We start from the raw sequence: 18,782 nt of genomic DNA on the forward strand, positions 1-18,782 counted from the left end.
CCAATACTGAACTCTGACATTTTCAAAATTTATATTTTTTACATATACTTAAGACTAATGGAGAAATTTGCACATTGCCAACATCTATTGGAAAAAGTTTTACTGGTTTTTGAACATTTTACTAAAAAAACAACTTCTATCTGTTGTTTTCAAGAACATATCAGACATCTACTGGTAATTGGCACGTCCACTGAGGATGTACTGTGAAAAAAATTGAAAGCACTCATTAAAACCGAATTTTAATCGATTCAGTGAGTTTTTTTTCAGGAGCTTGAGCTAAAGCAACGTTACAAGATATATTCCAACATTCTAAGCGTAGTTTAATAGCCCAATGACCCGACTTGAATAGATGATCCCTCATTTCGCAATTTATAAACTGACCAAATTCGTCAATTATACTTATGTCAAAATTGGAATATGGAATACCCTATGACGTTTAAATTTTATAAATTATTTGTTCTTCAAAACGAAGTTTCGTTAGAATTGCAAATGAATCGTGCGCGCTTGAGTTGAAACATTTTTTAAGTGCATTTTCTGAGTGTATCAAATCACAATGGATTATTCTATGGAGAATGGTGGTCTGGGTCTTACAGGCGAACAAACGGAGAAAGTTTTGCAATTTCAAGATCTCACGGGAATAGAAGACATGACGATATGTAGGGACGTGTTACAAAGGCATCAGTGGAACTTGGAAGTTGCGGTTCAAGAGCAATTAAATATTAGAGAAGGGAGACCCTCTGTTTACGCTTCAGAGTCCAGACCACCAGCAGTGGTTAGCGAACATTTGGGGCAACTTATTTATTTCTCTCCCCCCACTGATGGCTCTGGATCAGGAATTAGAAAATACTTCAAAATATTTGCAAGTCTTTTGTATAACCTATGTTATACTACGGTTATGACATTTATTCAAATTGCCAGAAGAATGTTGGGTATTTAATTTTTGTATAGACCTAAGTTCGATTCAGTTTTCACTATTACTTTTAGGTATAGAGTATCAGCCTCGGATTGACCCTCTTCAAGAGGTTTTGGAATTCATTAGGCTGTATGAGGAAAAGTATGGTTGTAATCATCCAGTATTTTATCAGGGAACCTTTTCGCAAGTCCTCAATGATGCTAAAAGAGAACTGCGTTTCTTAGCAGTTTACTTACATGATGACGATTCAAATGACGCTGACTTATTCTGCCGTGAAACATTAGCGAACCCTGAAGTTGTTAGATACATAAATACCAATTTTTTGTTTTGGAGTTGTTCAATTAAATCGCGTGAGGGTAAACGCACTCTCAACGCAATCAGGCCTAACAATTTTCCATTAATTGCCATTTTAGTTCTAAAAGAGAATAGGTATGTATCATAAGTTGAACTATTGTTGAACTAAGTTTGATTGTTTCAGGATGGTTGTAGCTGGAAGGCTTGAAGGTTATTGGAATCCAAACCACTTAATGCAGCAAATGCGCAGCGTTGTTAATGAGTTTGAAATACATCTAGTACAGGCCAGAGCAGAGCGCTTTGAAACTAGTTTGAACCGGTCTCTGAGGCAACATCAAGACGAAGCTTTTATGGAAAGTCTCAGGGCCGATCAGGAAAAAGAAAGAATAAAAGAGGAAAGTAGACGAGCTGAAGCGGAGCGGCAAAGGCAGTATGAACAGGTGACATGAGATAACATTGAAAAGAAAGGCAATACTATTTTCTATGTATTTAGGAACTAAGAGAAGAGGAGGAACGCCGCTTGGCCTTGCAACAAGAAAAACTGAATTCTGTTTCCAAGGTCCCTTCTGAACCAGATATATCTGATCCAAATGCTGTGCATGTTGTCTTCAAGCTCCCTTCTGGCAGTCGCCTCGAAAGACGATTTCTCAAGTCTCATTCCTTGGAGGTAAATTTCAAAAGAATTTTGGAAAGTTGCGCGTTAATTTAAAAGTTTTATTGCAGCATGTGTTCTATTTTGTGTTTTGCCATCCTAACGCCCCAGATTCATTCGAAATTACTACAAACTTTCCTAAAAGAGTTCTCAAGTGTCGCCCCCAACATCAGAGGGAAAGAGTTGAAACTCTTGAACAGGCAGGGTTGAAAAATCGTGAAGTGCTTTTCATTAATGATTTGGATGCCTAGAGCGTTTGTTGTCCATCCAGTGGAAATGTTTTGTTTTAACTATTCGTCAATTGAAAAAATATTTGCAATTTTTGGATTACCAAAATGGAAAAAAGTTATTTTTAGGACATAAATTTATTGTTTTGTTTCACCCTTTAGCACTTATGATGCTTTTTTTTTTGTAAAATGTTGCTATAGATTCGAAATAACTATCTCTAAATCTTAAAATATTAGAGGTAATTTATTTCATAACATATGTTAAGAGAGAATGGTTGATAAAGACTTTTAGAAAAAAATGTGATTTTGTAATATGTCGTAGATTAATGGCAAGCATTTATAGCACCTATTTTGAAATCTGTATGGGTCACTGCTCCCTAATTTTCCAGTAATTAAGAGACCTATAATTTTTTATAACATTCATTTTCTTATGTAAATATGTAAAGAAATACATTTTGTTGTTTCCTAAAATGTGTTTTAATAATTTTCTAAGAACCACCATAAATAAAAAATGTATTTCGCATATCTTTAATTACAAATACACACTAAAGGAACATTAATCAATTTCTCCAATGTAAACTAGTTTGTCACTACCCACTGACGCAATAATGGGTTCATTTGGATGAAAAGCTACAGCATTGACACTGCCATTATGGCCGGGAAGTTTGTATATTATCCTACGAGACGTCGTGTCCCAAACATACACAAACCGATCTGCTGATCCAGCACTAACCTAAAAATTATTTATTATTAGTCATAGCTACAGTTACTAGAGAAATAGAGGACCTGTCTATGCTGATAATCTCATTTTCAGCCAATGACTTTGCCGAATTCAACAACCAACATGGTCTCTAACAGATTGTTTGGATAGGAGGGTATATTTAAGCCAGTATTCTCTCAAAATATGTTCAGATACCATTAAAGATTCAGACTTTATTGCAAAAAATTGTACCTAAATGTGCACTTTAAAGTAGGTCCATTAAACTAGCATAAGAAGAAAACTAAACTCATATAAAAGAATAACAAATTCAAATCTCCAAAATGCTGGAAACTCCAAGAATACCATTAGGAACTAATATTTTCGAATAGCATGCTTTTTATAATCAGGAATCTTTATCATAAACCTTATTATAGGTTGTGGGTGTATGTGATTATTTAATAATTAACTCTCTCTAAAGACTAACCAAATTTCCCCTTTTTCCACTTTCCCAATTTTTCATGTAAAGTTTTCATCTAAAAATATCCATAAATATTTTTGGAGGAGGTTATGTTTAAATCTGGTTTTGATAATCTGGTTGTTCAGAGAGTGGAAAGGCAACAAATTTAATTTTTTCAACATTCAATGGTTATGGTTAGCCTTTTATTAAAAGCAATGTACCTTATTTCCATCAGGTGACCATGCACATCTCAAAAGGTTTTTCTCAAAGTTATGTTGATGTCCGTTAAATACTTTTACACATCTTTCTACAGGAGCATAGGGTCTAACATCCCATATTCTGAGGGTATTATCCATCGAGTTACTTAACACATAGGATCCATCATAGCTTAATGCCAGGCCAGTTACTGTGTCAGTGTGACCTTTTAATGTATACAAGATCTCCTTGTTTCTGACATCCCAAACCTAAACAAAAAATATATATCAAAATGCTTAACAATTATTCTCTGAAACTAACCTTTATATCATTGTCAATTCCACCACTAAAAACTTGCTCAGCAGTATCATTAAAAGTAACTGCTGTAGTTTGGTATACAGAGTCCATAGTAAAACTGCACTGTTTCTTTCTCTGGTCCCATATTCTCACAGTACTATCATCACCCCCCGATACCATCAGCTGAGGGCCTCTGCGGGCACCATGGATACTGTTAACAAATGTGGTGTGTCCCTTATACTTTCTAACTCTCTGACTGGTTACAACGTCCCAAAGTCCCAAAGTATAATCCGTCGACGAGGTGATAACATTGGAACCATCAGGTGTAAAATGTAACTCTGTAACGGCTCCAGTATGTCCAGTCATAACAGATATATTTTCACATTCTCCATAAACACTCCACAAAACTAAATAAAACAAAATTTATTACCTTGCTTTAGCGTGGATAGTTTGGTTTACTTACAGACTTTTCTATCAAATCCAGATGTAGCAAAGTATTGCCCTTCTGGGTGAAAGTCTACAGTAAATACTTCTCCTTCGTGCCCTTCACACACCATAATAGGTGCGAATAAATTCGAAGTTCTTGCCGGTGCCTGCAAAAAAGCATGTTGAAATAGATGGAATTCAATTGAATTCAATTCAATGTATACCTACCGCCTGCAAAACCGATTTATTTTTATTTCCCACTGCAACTTCATTCTTGGATTTTTTTGGCACGGGTACCAAAGCAGATGAATCGTCTGCTTTACGTTTATTTTCGATGGCCATTTTATAAGAAATGATTCAAAATAATTATTTTATAAACATCAACATCACAACGCACAAATGTATCAAAAATTAACACCTTCGAAAAATACGCAGGCGCAAGAAAAAGAACACAAAACAAAAACCACAGATAACTTCACTTCGTAAAATAAACGAAGAAGAGCTTGGGCAGTTGCCACTGATCATTCGCCCAAAATTATTGGTCACTTTTCAATACACTTAATATCATTTCTTGAAAAAGATAAAATTACGCTCTTTGAAAACCCATCACCCGCCTGTTTATTGATGAAGAAAACAGTAACAATCACAAACAACTTTTCAGCCTCTACGCACCAATAGAACAATAAAACCGAAAATAAAGCTTTGTAAAGTTCAGTCACAGCAATTAAGCAGGTACCTTATAACTTGACATCTTTATCTAGTCCATTACTGGATGTCATAAACTAACATAGGAATTTTGTTTGTCACTTTTGAAATCGGTGTCAAACGTCGCGTAAATATCACACATACGGATCATTTTTGATTACGTCGCTATAGCTGTAAGAAGATATTTGAATTAATTTAAAAAACATTATTTGATACAATGCTTTAACACCCTGTGTCTTGTAAACAATGCATTTTTGAAACTAAACTTATGGGAACTTCACTCATGAAATGATCAGAGAAATCTGCCCCTTAAAAATTGCCTTTAGCAATAATTGCTGATTATATCTAGGTAGCGCCATAATAAATCAATGTCAATTTTGGCAAATACATTTTGAAAGAAAAATAACCAAAGTCGGCATTGACTGTTATAGGGACACGACAATTTTTTATTTTCAAAATTTTTTTGCCTGTCAGTTGACATAAATTAAATAAAAATAACCAAACATGACGTCATTTCCGAAAGGTAATGCGCAACTGTAGGACAATTTGCTCATTTAAACAACAAATTTTAAAGCACTGTTATTAGCAATGTAGAGAGCTTCGATATAAATCCAGAACAAAATTTATAGTTAGTTAATATCAATTTATTTTGAGTCAACAATCTGTTTTCTATTTTGAAGAAATTATTTAAACATGAATTATTTAACCGTTCTAAACTGAGTGTAATTTAAAAAAAAATCAAAAATAAATAAAAATCATGGATAAAATCTAAAACATCAGTGTCTTTCTGATCTGTCTTCTGTGATATTAGTTTCTTTTTAAAGCGAAATACGTAAAACATGCCTCAGTTTTACATAATGCGTTAGGGTCTTTCTGATCTGTCTTCTGTGATTTTAGTTTCTTTTTAAAGCGAAATACATAAAACACATACCTCAGTTTTACATAATGCGTTAGTGTCTTTCTGATCTGTCTTCTGTTAATTTAGGTTCTTTTTAAAGCGAAATACGTAAAACACATGCCTCAGTTTTACATAATGGGTTAACTTAGTTTTCACATTTGGACAGTTTTACGGGAAAAGTTGTGGGTGTAAAAAAAATGCGACTTTGATGAAATATCATGTTTATTAACTCATATTTAGCATAGCCCATCGGGACTTTGTAATTATGTACAAAAAAAAACTCCACACAACATGTAAACAAAAACTTACATCCCCTTAATATGTTTAACAAATTAGGCGTATAAATGTTGATCGCGGCTACTTACTTATGTTTGGACTTCTTTTTCTTCTTTTTCGTCTTCCTGTGCTTTTTCCTCTTTTTCTCGCGTTCCGAATCGCTCGACTCGGAACTTGATTCCGAGCTGCTGCTGCTCGACTCCCGCTTCCGCTTCTTCCTATGCCTCTTGTGCCTTTTCTTTCGCCTCTCTTCTTCCGAACTCGAGCTCGATGAATCCGAACTGCTGCTCTCTTCTTCGTCCGACTCGTCGTTCTTCTTCGAAATTTTCTTGCCCTTGCCTTCATCGCTACTGCCGCCGTCCGTGTGCAGCTCCAAGTCATAATCGGGCTCGAAACTGGATTCGTCGAGCGTCGTCTTCCTTTTCATCTCCTTCTCCTGCGACTCTTTCCTTTCCGGCTCGTCCTTCCCGTCTTCGCGCTTTTTCGACTTGTCCCTCTTCGTCTTCCTCTCCTTCTTCTTCCTTCTATGATCCTCGTTCTCGCTCTTCGATCGCGAACGTTTGCGTTTGTCCTTCTTCTCCTCGATCCTACCTTTCGGTCTCGGTTCATCCTTCCTGCTTTCCCGCTTGTTTCTGTCGATCTTCTTTGGATCCTTCGCCTTCATCTCTTTCTGCCTGTCTTGGCTCATTTCGCGTTTCCGTGATCTCGATCTGGTGCTCTTGTCATGCCTCCTCGATTCATCCAGTTCGATTCGCCTCTCCCGGCGGCTGAAAGGCGACACGGTTCTCCCTCTGTGCTGACCGTCGACCAGAATAACCCTGTCGTTGTCGTCGACTTTCACTCCTAGCCGATCCTTGATCGACAATTTGGGCTTCTCGTGTGTCAAATCGATTGGTTTCTTCGTTTCTTCCGCCGGTTCCGGCTTCTCGTCCGAATAGAGCTTGGCTCGATCGCTGCTGATCCTTTTGATTTCAATCGGTCTGATGGCGTTGATTGCTTTCGCGAAGATCGCGTTCTCGGCTCGCTTGAGCACCTCGTTCGTCACTTTGGCCGTTTTCGGGTCGCTTTTATCTTTGCCGTTTTCCGTCGGGCTCGTTTGGGCCACTTGCCCGTCCTCGTCCACCTCCCATTTCGACTTTTCCGGCAACGGCGCCAATATGTCGCTCTCGATTTTGATGTCCATATCGCTCGAGTGCAGTTCCAAGATCCCCGCATCTTCGTCTTCGATTTCTTTAGGGGCGGTGCGGTTCTCTTCGGTCAGCACCTCGCCTTCCTCGACCTCCTTCTGTGGTTCCGGTTTGGCGAAACTTTCCGCCACCTCGTCCACGACCGCCTTTTCTTTTTCGCTCAACACGTCGTCGTACAAATCGGTTCCTTTAGGCTTCGCCTCGAACTCCTCTTCCTCCACGAGCGCTTTTCTCCTCGCCTCCTCGGCCGCTTTTTTCTTCGCTTCCTCGTTTTTGCGCTTCTTCTCGTCCTCGAGGAACCTCAGCCTCCTTTCTTCCTTTTTGCGCTCTTCCGCCAGACGTTTTTCCTCGCGGATCCGTTCCTCCTCTTCGCGTTCCTTCTTCCGATGCGACCTCGACGATTCCTTCTCTTTCGAGTCGTCGACCGTTTCCGCTTTGCTTCTGCGCTCTCCCAAACGTTTCTTTATCCCGTTACCGTCGTCCTCGCTTTCGTCCACGGTTTTCGGTATGACCTGTTTGAATTCCTCCTTCCCCTTCTCTTTCTTCTCCTTTTCGCTCCTCCTGTGTTTGTCTTTCTTGTCCCGTTTCTTTTTCTTATCTTCTTTTTTCTCGCGGTGTTTTCGTTTCTCCTTGTTTTTCTTCCTCTCGTCGTCCGAATGGTCCCTGTCCTTTTTCCTATCGTCCCTGTCCGACGAGCTGCGACGCTTCCTCGGCTTCTCCGGCGTTTCGCCCCTCGGCTTGGGACTCGGATTGCGCCACCTTTCGGGCGACCTCGACCTCGACCTTCTTTCCCTTTTCGACCGCTCCCTGTCTTCCGCTTTTGGACTGCCGTACTTTTCCTTAACCTCGACCGGTTTTCTGCTGTACTCGTTCACTTCCGGCAGTTCCGATTCCAGGCCCGGAATCGGAGGCTCTTCCACTCCGGGCGGCGCGATGTCGTCGAATCTGCGTTGGGGCGGCAGATTTTGAATCGGAGGCGCCATGTGAGGCGGAGGATGGTAATCCCGCGTGGGATATCTGTAAAAACAAAGAAAACATTCCCAAACATTCATTAACCAACTTTGGTTGGTTTCGCAGTAGAATTATAGGGGGGCTAAAATTCGACGCTCGTCATTGGGATTTCAGAAACCGTAAGAGATACTTTGATGCCCAATAAAATGCCGAAAATAAATTCTGAATACTTTCGAAAATATTCGAAAAAACAATATTTTCAATTTCGGTTTCATGTCAATTTTGTCTTTATTTGTTAATATAATTTAAAATGAAAAATCATATTTTCATGTCAACTTTTTCTGCTCTATAACTCAGTACGATTAAATATTGAATCTAGCGTTTCGGCTTCTAGCGACCATCAGCACTTTATTTTTTTTAATACGAACCTGATTTTTAATCAGAAGTAAGAAGGTAAAAAAAGAATAAGCTTATTACATTTTCCTGATGTTTTTAATGCAACTTATTGATATCTAACAGCGGAAACTACTTTATTAACAGAAACTTTCATGAAAATAAACATAAGATACAAAAAAAAGTAGACAACAAATCAGTTTACATAAACAATTTGTGTTATACTATCTTGACACTCATGTTAAATATGAACTAATTGAACCAAGAAGAAAATATATATCCAGTGTAATTACCGAAGAAGAGCAAGAAATTAATAATGAAGTTAATTTATTTTTTATTTTTCTATCTTTTTTACAATATTTAAGGTTAACAACAACCCCAGCAAATCAACTATTCAATTTGTTTATGAACTCAACTATCCCATAAAACGTATATAAAATAATTTTTCTACTCCCGTGTGTAAAATGCCTGATTACACACCGATCTAATGTGCAGGAAGCGTCACTTCACCACGTTAGTTTCGTTTCCCACAGATCCGAGCCACTTTGGGCATTTCCGTCAATTTTTACGGTCATGTCACTGAATGTATTCGTGTTGTTTTGCGAAAATGTTCCCAAAAACTCGTTTATTAAACACTCGCTTCGCTGCAGTCTGCCCGTGTCAAATGAACTCGTAAGTCATATGTGATCCGTGGAAAAAGTATAGTATGCAACAGGTTTACCGCAATTGTTGCATAATATACTATTTGCACCACCTTCTACAAAATTTCCAATTATACAGAGATCTAGTGTGAGTTTCTTGTCTCACGGATACGAGCAACTTCGGACATTATGGCACAGGTTTGGGATCAATAGGATGTTTTCGTCAATTTTACCATTCGTGTTGTTTCGCAAAAATGTACCCAAAAACTAACGGTCGTAGAAAAGCATAGTGCGCAACAAGTTTGGTAGTTTTTTTAAGTCAATTCTTTTGTTGCGGCCCAGAAGGGGTATTAAAAATAATTGAAACTGTAATCGGATAGGGGCGCAAGTACGACTCACCGTTACGCATCGTGGAATCTGGGTGGCCGTTCTTTTTGAGGCGCCTCTGGTACAGCCGTTTGCAAATGCCACTTGGTTTGACGCAAACCTCCGCCGATAGTGCAAGTTTTTCACTTCACTTCTTAACCAGGAATAAGTCGAGATGTAGATTTTTTGTCTGTGTGGCGTCCAATCAAAACTGAATATTTGAGTTTCCATAAGGTATAGTTGGGTACTTATGGTCTGTTCGTAGATATAAGAAAGTGACCAATTGCTTTTGAACGGATTATCCAAGGGCGGTCATTAACATACAATGCAACAAGATTATTATTATTAAATAAGGTAATTATTAATTAATAAATTATTAATTAAGGTAATAATCTTGTTGCATTGTATGTTAATGACCACTCTTGGGTAATCCGTTCAAAAGCTATTGGTCACTTTCTTATATCGATGAACGGAGCATACCTATATGGTTAACCGAAGTTATGTTCGAAATATAGTTTTTTTTCCTTATTCATTTTTTTTTTCAAAGCGGATCGCTTTTACTTATTTATTTTTTTCAAAATGTATTTTGTACAAAAAATATGCATTTTTGCAGGGAAGAAATGTTGCGTCCAGAAACAAGGTATGTCGCGAATAAATTTTTATATATTTTTTTCCCAAAGCATGCGCGCGTAATCTACTTTTTTTTCGCATCTGCGACAAGCAACGAGAAGAGAGAGCGCAAGTGTCCGGTAACGCGAAGGTAAAATTAGTCTCGAGATTTAAATCGAATTTCCCAAAGTTTTCCGCGACCGAAAAACTTGCACCATCGCCGGAGGCTTGCGTCAAACCGCCGTACCTAGTGGTATTTGCATACGGATGTACGCTGATTCAACGAGGCGTAACGGTGAGTCGTACTTGCGCCCCTAACCGATTACAGTTTCAATTATTTTTATTACCCCTTCTGGGTCGCAATACCTTTATTAAAATCATTTCCTTTGGGCTTATCTTAAGAACCGTTTATTTAAAAATGCACCTCACGACCTTCAAGTCAAATTTGACAGGAGAATTCGGTGCCATTCCTGCGAAAACAATTCATCAGCTGTATTAAAAATGGAAAGCAAAGCAAGAAAATGCAGCGAGGCAGAAGATTATCTCTTTGAACACTTATAGTAATTAAATTATGATTTTCTACTTCCTTCTCTAAGACACCTAATTATACACCGATCTAGCGTCACTTTAGCACGTGAGTTTCTTGTCCCACGGATCCAAGCCTCTTCGGACATCCCTAACTAACACGTTTGGTAAACCTTGTAAGCGCTCCGCTCGTGCCAAATAAACTTGCGACTCAAATGCCGTTTACCGCACTTGATGCATACATAATATACTATTATTTTTAATATGGATACCAAGATAGCATTGCACAAATTGTTTGTGTAAACTGATTTGTTGTCTACTTATTTTGTTTAATTTCAAGAAAGTTTATGAGTTGCGATGTAGTTCATATAAAATATAAATAAATTCTGGTAATGGTATTTTATGTACGAAATGTCGGCAAATACTAAAGTCATGATATAAGAGGTTTGTTCAAAAAGTAAGGAGACTTTTGTAATTGGGCGGGCTATGTATATCCATGTTCGATTTTTTTTTGTTATGTTGGTATACATGTTCCTAACATATGTTCGCAGTTTCAGCCAGTTTGCACGTTTACTTTTTTTGTGAGACGTGCGTTGGATGTGTTTTGTGTACTCGGCAACAACGGCATATGGTGAATCTACTTTGAGCAAAAAAATGTTTATACGTGGTACTTTTTGATAAAACTTAAAAGTCACCTTACTTTTTGAACACACCTGTTTTAAGAGAAGAAAATATTTAATTAAATTGAAAAAAAAATCAGGTCCCGTTAATCCCTGCTGGTGGGTAAGCAAATTTAAAAATAACCGTGTACTATGAGGGAGAATCCCGAACAGAACTTTTCTAAACAGGAATTCGAGGAGCCCGTTTCAGTTAAGATCTAAGGAAGTCGACAAGATGATTGACTAAACGTCAGCAACAATCGACTCAGAAGAAATCCAGAAGATTTTTACAATAAATTACCTTGTAATATAAAACTTATTGGTAACAATTGTAAATTGTTTTTTACGTTTCAAATTTAAATCATTCAAACATACTGTAAGGTCGACCAGAAAAGCCACATTTTCATTTTGGGCCTCTCAATTCAAATGGTGGTTTTCCTTTTATTTGCATAAAATCTCATTGCTAAGCTTCAGTTTCAGTTTCAGCATTTTCACTTTGCTTAGACTTCACAATAGTATATCACGTCGTTACGACAATGTTTCTGGAGTTCGCATTAAACTGATGGACTATTAAATCATCTTTTTGTACGTTTAATTTAGTGTACATTTTATAGACACCTGGAATAAATATAGCTAATTGAGTTATTTCTGACAAAACCAGCAGTATTGTCAGTTAATATTGTTTTTACATTCATTATCATTATTATACGTCGAACAACAGTTCGTTTTGACAAACTAATTTTTCCAAATTATCATTTTTTGAACTATTTATTCACCTGTTCGGAAACCCAGGTTGCTGAGGCAACATCGCGGGGGGCGGTTGAATGCCCGGCGGAGGGTAGTACGCATCCCTGGCGCTTGGTGGGTTCCACAGCTGAGCTTGAAGCGGTGCGGGGCCCGATCTGCCTTTCCTGTCGCGGTCGAATTCGCGCTCGTCAAAGAGGCGTTCCCGACTGTCGCGACGCTCCCTACGTCCCTTGTCTCGGTAGCTACCTCTCTCGTCACGATAGTCGCGATTGTCGTAGTCTCGGTCACGTTCCCTCTCCAAATTACGTCCCCGTCTGAAATCAGAATAAGACGCATTAAGTTTGATTCGTTTAATTTTTCAAAATTTACCAAAGTAATGTTCAGATAACTCAGTGAGCAGATGGTCGTCAAAATTACGTCATCAACTAGTCTCCAAATGACGTCAGCACGACGTGAATTTGACCTACTACTGTCTCAGACGAATGATGTCATTTTAGTGACGTCTTTTTAACGTCAATTATTATAGTAAATATTTAATTTAAGTGACCTCTTTTTTATGTCAACTTAAAGTCAAATTTTGGTCATTACTGCCGAAAATTATAACGATTTTTAAATTGTTTTTTTTTCTTTTTGGAGTGGGGAAAATCGAAAGTAAATTAAATTAAATTACATAGAACGTCTTTTACGGTTGCGCAAAATAGAGAATTAAAGTTAATGAATAAAGATGAGCTTTTAATAGTAAAAGTGAAATTTTTCACGAAAATTAATATTTTTCTTATTGACTCACCCCGTATAAACGATTCGAACTAACTAAAGACAAGTATAGAAAAAATAACTGTACCACTTTATGAAATTGTTGGCATAATAAAACTAGAGCTGTCGGAAACGGCGCTCTAGTTTTATTATGTATTTTTGAAGAAAAAAAATGGCCATCAATCATCAAACACACTCAATCTAGCTTATAACAACCCTTTATTAGGTGATTGCGTATAAATCTAATAATACCATGATATACAGGCTGTTCCATTTAAGAAATATAAGTTTGAATTACTACACATGTATGAAGTTCTTTTAATCTCATCCATACCTTTTGTTTAACATATTTCTCTAAAACAAATAATCAACAAGATATATTACCCTCTGGATATATTCTTCTACATCATACATTTTAAATAGAAGAATTTGATAATAATTTAAATTAATTATTAAGCTTAAAGTCCATAACGTCAATTTGACTTGTTTTTTGCGCCACTGACGAGTAGCGACTCGAAAATGATGTTACTTTGACTAGCCTCTGCTACCTGGGAAGTTATACAACAACAAATAATACGTCCAAAATAACAAAACACTGATACAATATACAGAGAAGTAACTAATAACTATTATATTACCTACAAATCTAATAATAAGAGTACATAAAATACGAAAGTTCATTATAGCATATTATGACTAGTAGCTCCACGTATTCATTAGTGTTACAATTTTATTTTTCTACTCCCGTCTGTAAAACACCTAATTACACATCGATCTTACGTGCAGGAAGCGTCACTTTACCACGTCAGTTTCGTTTCCCACCGATCCGAGCCACTTCGGACATTTCCGGGATTTTACCGCACGGGTTTGGAAGCAATCGGATGTTTTCGGAGACATTTCCCACGCTTTGAATTTTGAAGTTTGTCAATTCTGACGGTCATGTCAGTGAATGTATTTGTGTTGTTTTGCGAAGATGTACTCAAAAACTAACGGCAGTAGAAAAAATATAGTATGCAATACGTTCGGTAAACTTTTTAAATCGCTCGTTTATTAAACACTCGCTTCGCTGCGCTTCGTTGGTGTCAAATAAACTCGGTGACTCAAATGCCGTTTACCGCACTTGTTGCATAATATACTATTTAAATTGCTTGAAAGTTTGGTTTTTAAGATTTGACGGGAGGACATTATAAAATTTTACATTAATCTTAATACATTGCGAGCATGACAGTCTGCAGTAAGCAGGTGTGATCTTAGCAACTTCCTGGTATTGCAGTCGTGCCTATTAGTGGTTACTCGATAGACATTCACGACATTCAGATACATATAAAAAAACAGGTCGGTAGAAAGCAGGGTGATAATTTTTTCAGAGAGATTTGGATAAAATTCCTTAGCATAATATTTTACTTGCCCACAATATTGATCAACAGGTGAGTGAGTTTGTTAAGCGACTATACTAAGGATATACTTTATTTTCATGCACCCTTGAGAAACAAACCTCTAAAACGATTTACAATAACTAAGCAACCCTTTCAATTGCGCAATTTCACTATGGCGGCCATTCGAAAAAAAAAAGCATATTTACAAAATAAATTTCAAAACTGCAGCATAAAACAAAAATGAAGTGAACTGAAAAAGCTTGGTCTTGGTAAAACTAAAAAAGGGGTTGGTTATTCTTGAAAACTTAAAGTATGTGAATTTTGCTAATTCTAGTTGCTCGTGTCATGTTTCTTCGTGTCCGTCAGCATGTAACTGAAAAACTGAAAAAAGCTTATGGTACTTTAAAACTAATTTATTCTTACAGATACTACTTAACACAAGAGACCAAGAGGCTGCTTTGAGACTCTAAAATGTTGTCTCAGCTGAACCACTGTTCTAGTGTTTACAGCCCTTGAATTGACGCAGCCGATAAAAGACGAATAAAAAACTTTAAAACTCATGCTTGAGGTTGATTTTTGGAATTGAATTGAAATTTTCTTCGAACTGCTGGCTGGCTCAACACATAACACACATAAATTCAAGTTGCATATGGCATCTTTTTATTTAAAGATCATTAAAAATAAGTCACATCGCTGTCTGTATAAAAAAAAATCCGTTAGAGCAAACGTCCATGTGTATAATTTGGATATTTATTGATTATTGAAAATTCTTTGCTATCTGGAACAATGATTTTTCTTTTTAACAGTATCTGGGTTTTGCCTGGATGGCTGCGATTTATTTCAAGCACTTTGTTGCATGTTTTCCTAATTTACTTTATATATTGTATATCTGTTGTAATTTTTCATGCTGTTGTTTTTATTATTATCATATAATATGTAAGCGGGTAAAAATTGGTCTACAAATGGATCGGCTCCGGACAGCACACGCACAGCTTTTTGGAAAGCCTTTTCCGAATATCTAACCCCGTCTCAAAGCACTATACTATAGAAAATTACGCTGTGTAACAATAAAAGTAGGCTTCTCGGAAAGCCGTCAATATGGCCTCACTAGGATAGAGTTCTGTGTAGATAACAAGGACCAAGAGATTAATGTTATTTTGATTCACTTTACTACAGCACAAAAAAAGTGGAACTTGAATGACTTAGGCTAATACTAAACTTCGCCTTCAGAGAGTGGATTCAAAATGAAAGAATGGCGAGGGAATGGAATTCTTCTTAAATGCAGATATGGGTAATTCGATTTGTCAGCGGACGCATTCGGGCGAGATTGATTTGGGTGAAACCCTTGAAGAGTGATTATTTTCATGATTAATTAAAGCCCAACAGATTTTTATGTTGGTGGATCTAGATACAAAGCCGGTATATCCCTTGGATTTAGTTTCTGTAACGAGTTTTTTGTAATTAGTATTGGCCAGTCTATACTGAGAATGATTGACACTTAAAAAAAAAGCACATGATGGTTTTTATTTGCGATGTCACGGTTCCCAATTGATACCATCAGAGGAGGCACAGAGATTGTTCAGGCCCGTCTGAGTAGTTCGTCGTTTGAGTATTTACAACATTACCAGCAGTAAACAAAAAGACTATAATAATAACAATAATTAAGTTTATTCATAAAAATAAATGTTAACATAACCTACGGCTGGTTTCATAAAAAACTGGTATGACTTTTAAAGCATTTTTTTTTCAAACTATTGAGCAGTTTATTATAGGCCACCACGTCGTTGTCATGCAAACTTCATGATGTTCATATTTCTAATACTACCACAGGAAATTAAAAAAAAACAAATCGGCGTTGCCAGAAATACGTTAGAAAATAAAGGCAAGTCTAAAATGGCTCCACATACGATCATAGAGTTAAAAGCAAGAATTGTGACCAAGTTAGAAGATGCTTGGTCCGTATTCGCGGTAGCTCAACATTTTAATGTAAGCAGAACAACCGTTTGACCATTAATAAAGTGTGGAGACGTGAAGAAACTATCAAGCGCAAGGTCAGCAGTTTTGGGATAGATTCACATTTTCCGATAAAAAATCTTCCAGTCAGCGGAATGGGAATGGCATGGCGGATTGAGAGAAGATTTGTTTGTCAAACTTATACCGAAATATTACAGAACGTTATGGTTGAGACAACTTTATCTGGGAAAAATTATATTTTCCGACAACTGTTCTGTCCAACCTTACCATGGCCCCAGCAACAGTCGTGGCATCAATCCCATGGAAAACATATGGGGGATAATGGTGAAACGGCGGCATCGAAAAAATTTTATGCCTCAAAGCAGCGTGGAGCTATGGCAAGGTGTTGAGAAAGCATGGGAAGAATTGTCGCTTGAAGAAAAACTTCATAACTCCCTTCATGACCATGACTTCAAGTTGTGATTGATGCGGATGTAGATTGTAGATTGCATAAAATATAAAATTCCTTCCAAGTGTTTCTTCTGGTGATGAAATTATTTTAGAAATACAACGAAATTAATATTTATTCATTTTGTCCGTTAAATTAATCTTATTTTTAACATAATAAAAAATTGACTCTGTTTAGTTTAGATGCGTTTAATGATAAAACTTACTAGAACAAACAACTACACACAATAACATTGGACAAAATACTGAATTCTCTAAAACCTATATAAATATAATCATAATATACATTTTTTGTAAGATATCTTCACAAATTTACTAAAAATGTCTCTTATCGCTTACAATAATTTTGTATTGACACAAACAAAAAAGGCTAATTAAATCATTTTTTTGTAATAAAAATAGATTTAATAATACAATTTATTGTAAGAGATGGATACACTTTTCTTGTAGTTATGAAGTGCCTCACACAATGGCAATGCAATAGAAATACGTACTCTTACGACTTTGGTTAAATCAGTTGACGAAACACAAACACACCCTTTACTGCTCAAAATATAAAGTAGAATTTTGAAGCCGTATCAGTTTTTTTATGAAACCAGCCGCACAAAACAAAAATTATATATATATATATATACATATATATATATATATATATATATATATATATATATATATATATATATATATATATATATATATATATTAATGAACAAACTATTCAGCACTGAAGCAATATTTATTGCTTGTTCATACTTAATATAACGATAGGAGCCATTTTACAATCAAGAATAGAGTCATACACACACACATAAAGTCACAATGAGGTTTTTTTAAACTAAAACGATTTTTGAAATAACGCTAGTAAATTTAGGTGGAAACTAAATAAAAAGCAATTCGTGACAAATGCGTTTGATTACTAACTTGACATTTTTTTACAAGTTAGGCGGCCATATTATAAACAACATTGCACTCCCGTCAACGTAATGAATGTATGTATACATGTCTTTTATGTAAATTATTTCCGATATTGCGTAATTTCTAATCTGTCTGTAATTATCAAGAATTTCTTTAGCTCTACTTTGATTTTTTTTTCATATACAGTGTCTTTAAGTTGCTTGACGGTTTTTTACTCACTGGGACCACTACACAATCATTTTTATGTCGGGCATGCTATTGATGTGTAGTGATTTTCCTTACCTAACAACGCAACTTGTTAGACCCGCTTTAAATAACCCCAGAATATATGGATAGAAATATACCAGAAAAAAAACCAAACATTACTAATTTTATAAAGTTTTTTTACTGTGTTGCCAAGTCTGAAAATTTACCTGAAATAAGAGAACAAAATTCGGCAGAAATTTTAATTAAATTACACGAATGCCTGTTGTTATCGCTCCTTCCTGAGAGTTTGAAAATTGCTAATTTTAATTTAATTTTAAAAAATTCCGTTACCAAGTTTTTGAAATTTTATCTGAAATAGGAGGAAAAATTTGTTTAGTCTCAAAGGAATTATTTTTTTTACCCAGGGCAAATTTTAGTAAATTATCATTTTTGAAAAATTTTTGAAAAACATAATATTAATGTTTAATATCTCAGAAGTATTTGAATCTCAACGTTTGGCTTGATAAATAAAACGTGCCTACAAAAGGAAAATATTAGTAAGGTTAACTTATATTTCAAATAAAATTGAACTAAGAGCCAGTTTTCGAAGCTATGGCCTTGATCATTTTTTTATACTATCACGTTCAAACTATTATTGTATATAACACAACATAATTCTTTACCAGTTTCTTCCAAATGTTCTGGTTGGTTAATTGGAAATTTTGGAATAGTTGGAATAAAATACCTTTTCATAATTTGTGTGGATTTACAAGTAATAACAATCTTGAAGCTATATACATATATTTGAACTAAAAAATTAAATTAAAAAAGAAGAAAAATTAGGCCGCACGATTATTTACCGACGATAGAAACTAACTAGAAATTCGTATCAAGAAATGACGTTGAGTCAACAAATTTGTCGATAGAACAAAATGCAACAAGATAAATTTCATTATTTTCCGGTGAAAGCGATCTTCTAATTATCTCCTAGACATTATCTCTAATTTTTGATT

The 18,782-nt window shown here is 36.1% G+C and overlaps 3 protein-coding genes across 5 annotated transcripts in view; 1 reads left to right on the forward strand and 2 right to left on the reverse strand.

Annotated features, from left to right (window-relative positions):
* Positions 1-384: 384 nt before the first annotated feature.
* Positions 385-2,557, forward strand: LOC132699867 (FAS-associated factor 2). The gene is made up of 5 exons (XM_060666815.1): positions 385-929; positions 985-1,342; positions 1,392-1,647; positions 1,701-1,874; positions 1,931-2,557. The coding sequence occupies exons 1-5, from the start codon at positions 554-556 to the stop codon at positions 2,108-2,110; spliced, it is 1,344 nt and encodes a 447-aa protein (XP_060522798.1). The 5' UTR covers positions 385-553; the 3' UTR covers positions 2,111-2,557.
* On the reverse strand, positions 2,550-4,586 carry LOC132699868 (U5 small nuclear ribonucleoprotein 40 kDa protein). Its single transcript, XM_060666816.1, has 5 exons — positions 4,390-4,586; positions 4,199-4,328; positions 3,760-4,142; positions 3,465-3,707; positions 2,550-2,819 (listed from the first exon to the last, which is right to left on the reverse strand). Exons 1-5 carry the CDS (start codon positions 4,501-4,503, stop codon positions 2,643-2,645), a joined length of 1,047 nt encoding a protein of 348 aa, XP_060522799.1. The 5' UTR covers positions 4,504-4,586; the 3' UTR covers positions 2,550-2,642.
* Positions 4,587-5,961: 1,375 nt separating this feature from the next.
* Positions 5,962-18,782, reverse strand: part of LOC132699978 (E3 ubiquitin-protein ligase RBBP6) — a 69,631-nt gene continuing 56,810 nt past the window's right edge. For 2 of the 3 annotated variants that reach the window (XM_060666998.1, XM_060666997.1), the window contains 2 exons: positions 12,148-12,432; positions 5,963-8,244 (listed from right to left, as the gene is read on the reverse strand). In XM_060666998.1, the coding sequence (XP_060522981.1) occupies positions 6,126-8,244; positions 12,148-12,432 (2,404 nt within the window). In that variant the 3' untranslated portion in view covers positions 5,963-6,125. Of the gene's footprint in view, positions 8,245-12,147; positions 12,433-18,782 lie in introns of all 3 variants that reach the window. The other variant, XM_060666999.1, reaches the window with a different exon arrangement.

The sequence above is a fragment of the Cylas formicarius genome, unplaced genomic scaffold (assembly GCF_029955315.1).
Source record: "Cylas formicarius isolate icCylForm1 unplaced genomic scaffold, icCylForm1.1 PGA_scaffold_3__17_contigs__length_32017465, whole genome shotgun sequence".
NCBI classification, from domain to species: domain Eukaryota; kingdom Metazoa; phylum Arthropoda; class Insecta; order Coleoptera; family Brentidae; genus Cylas; species Cylas formicarius.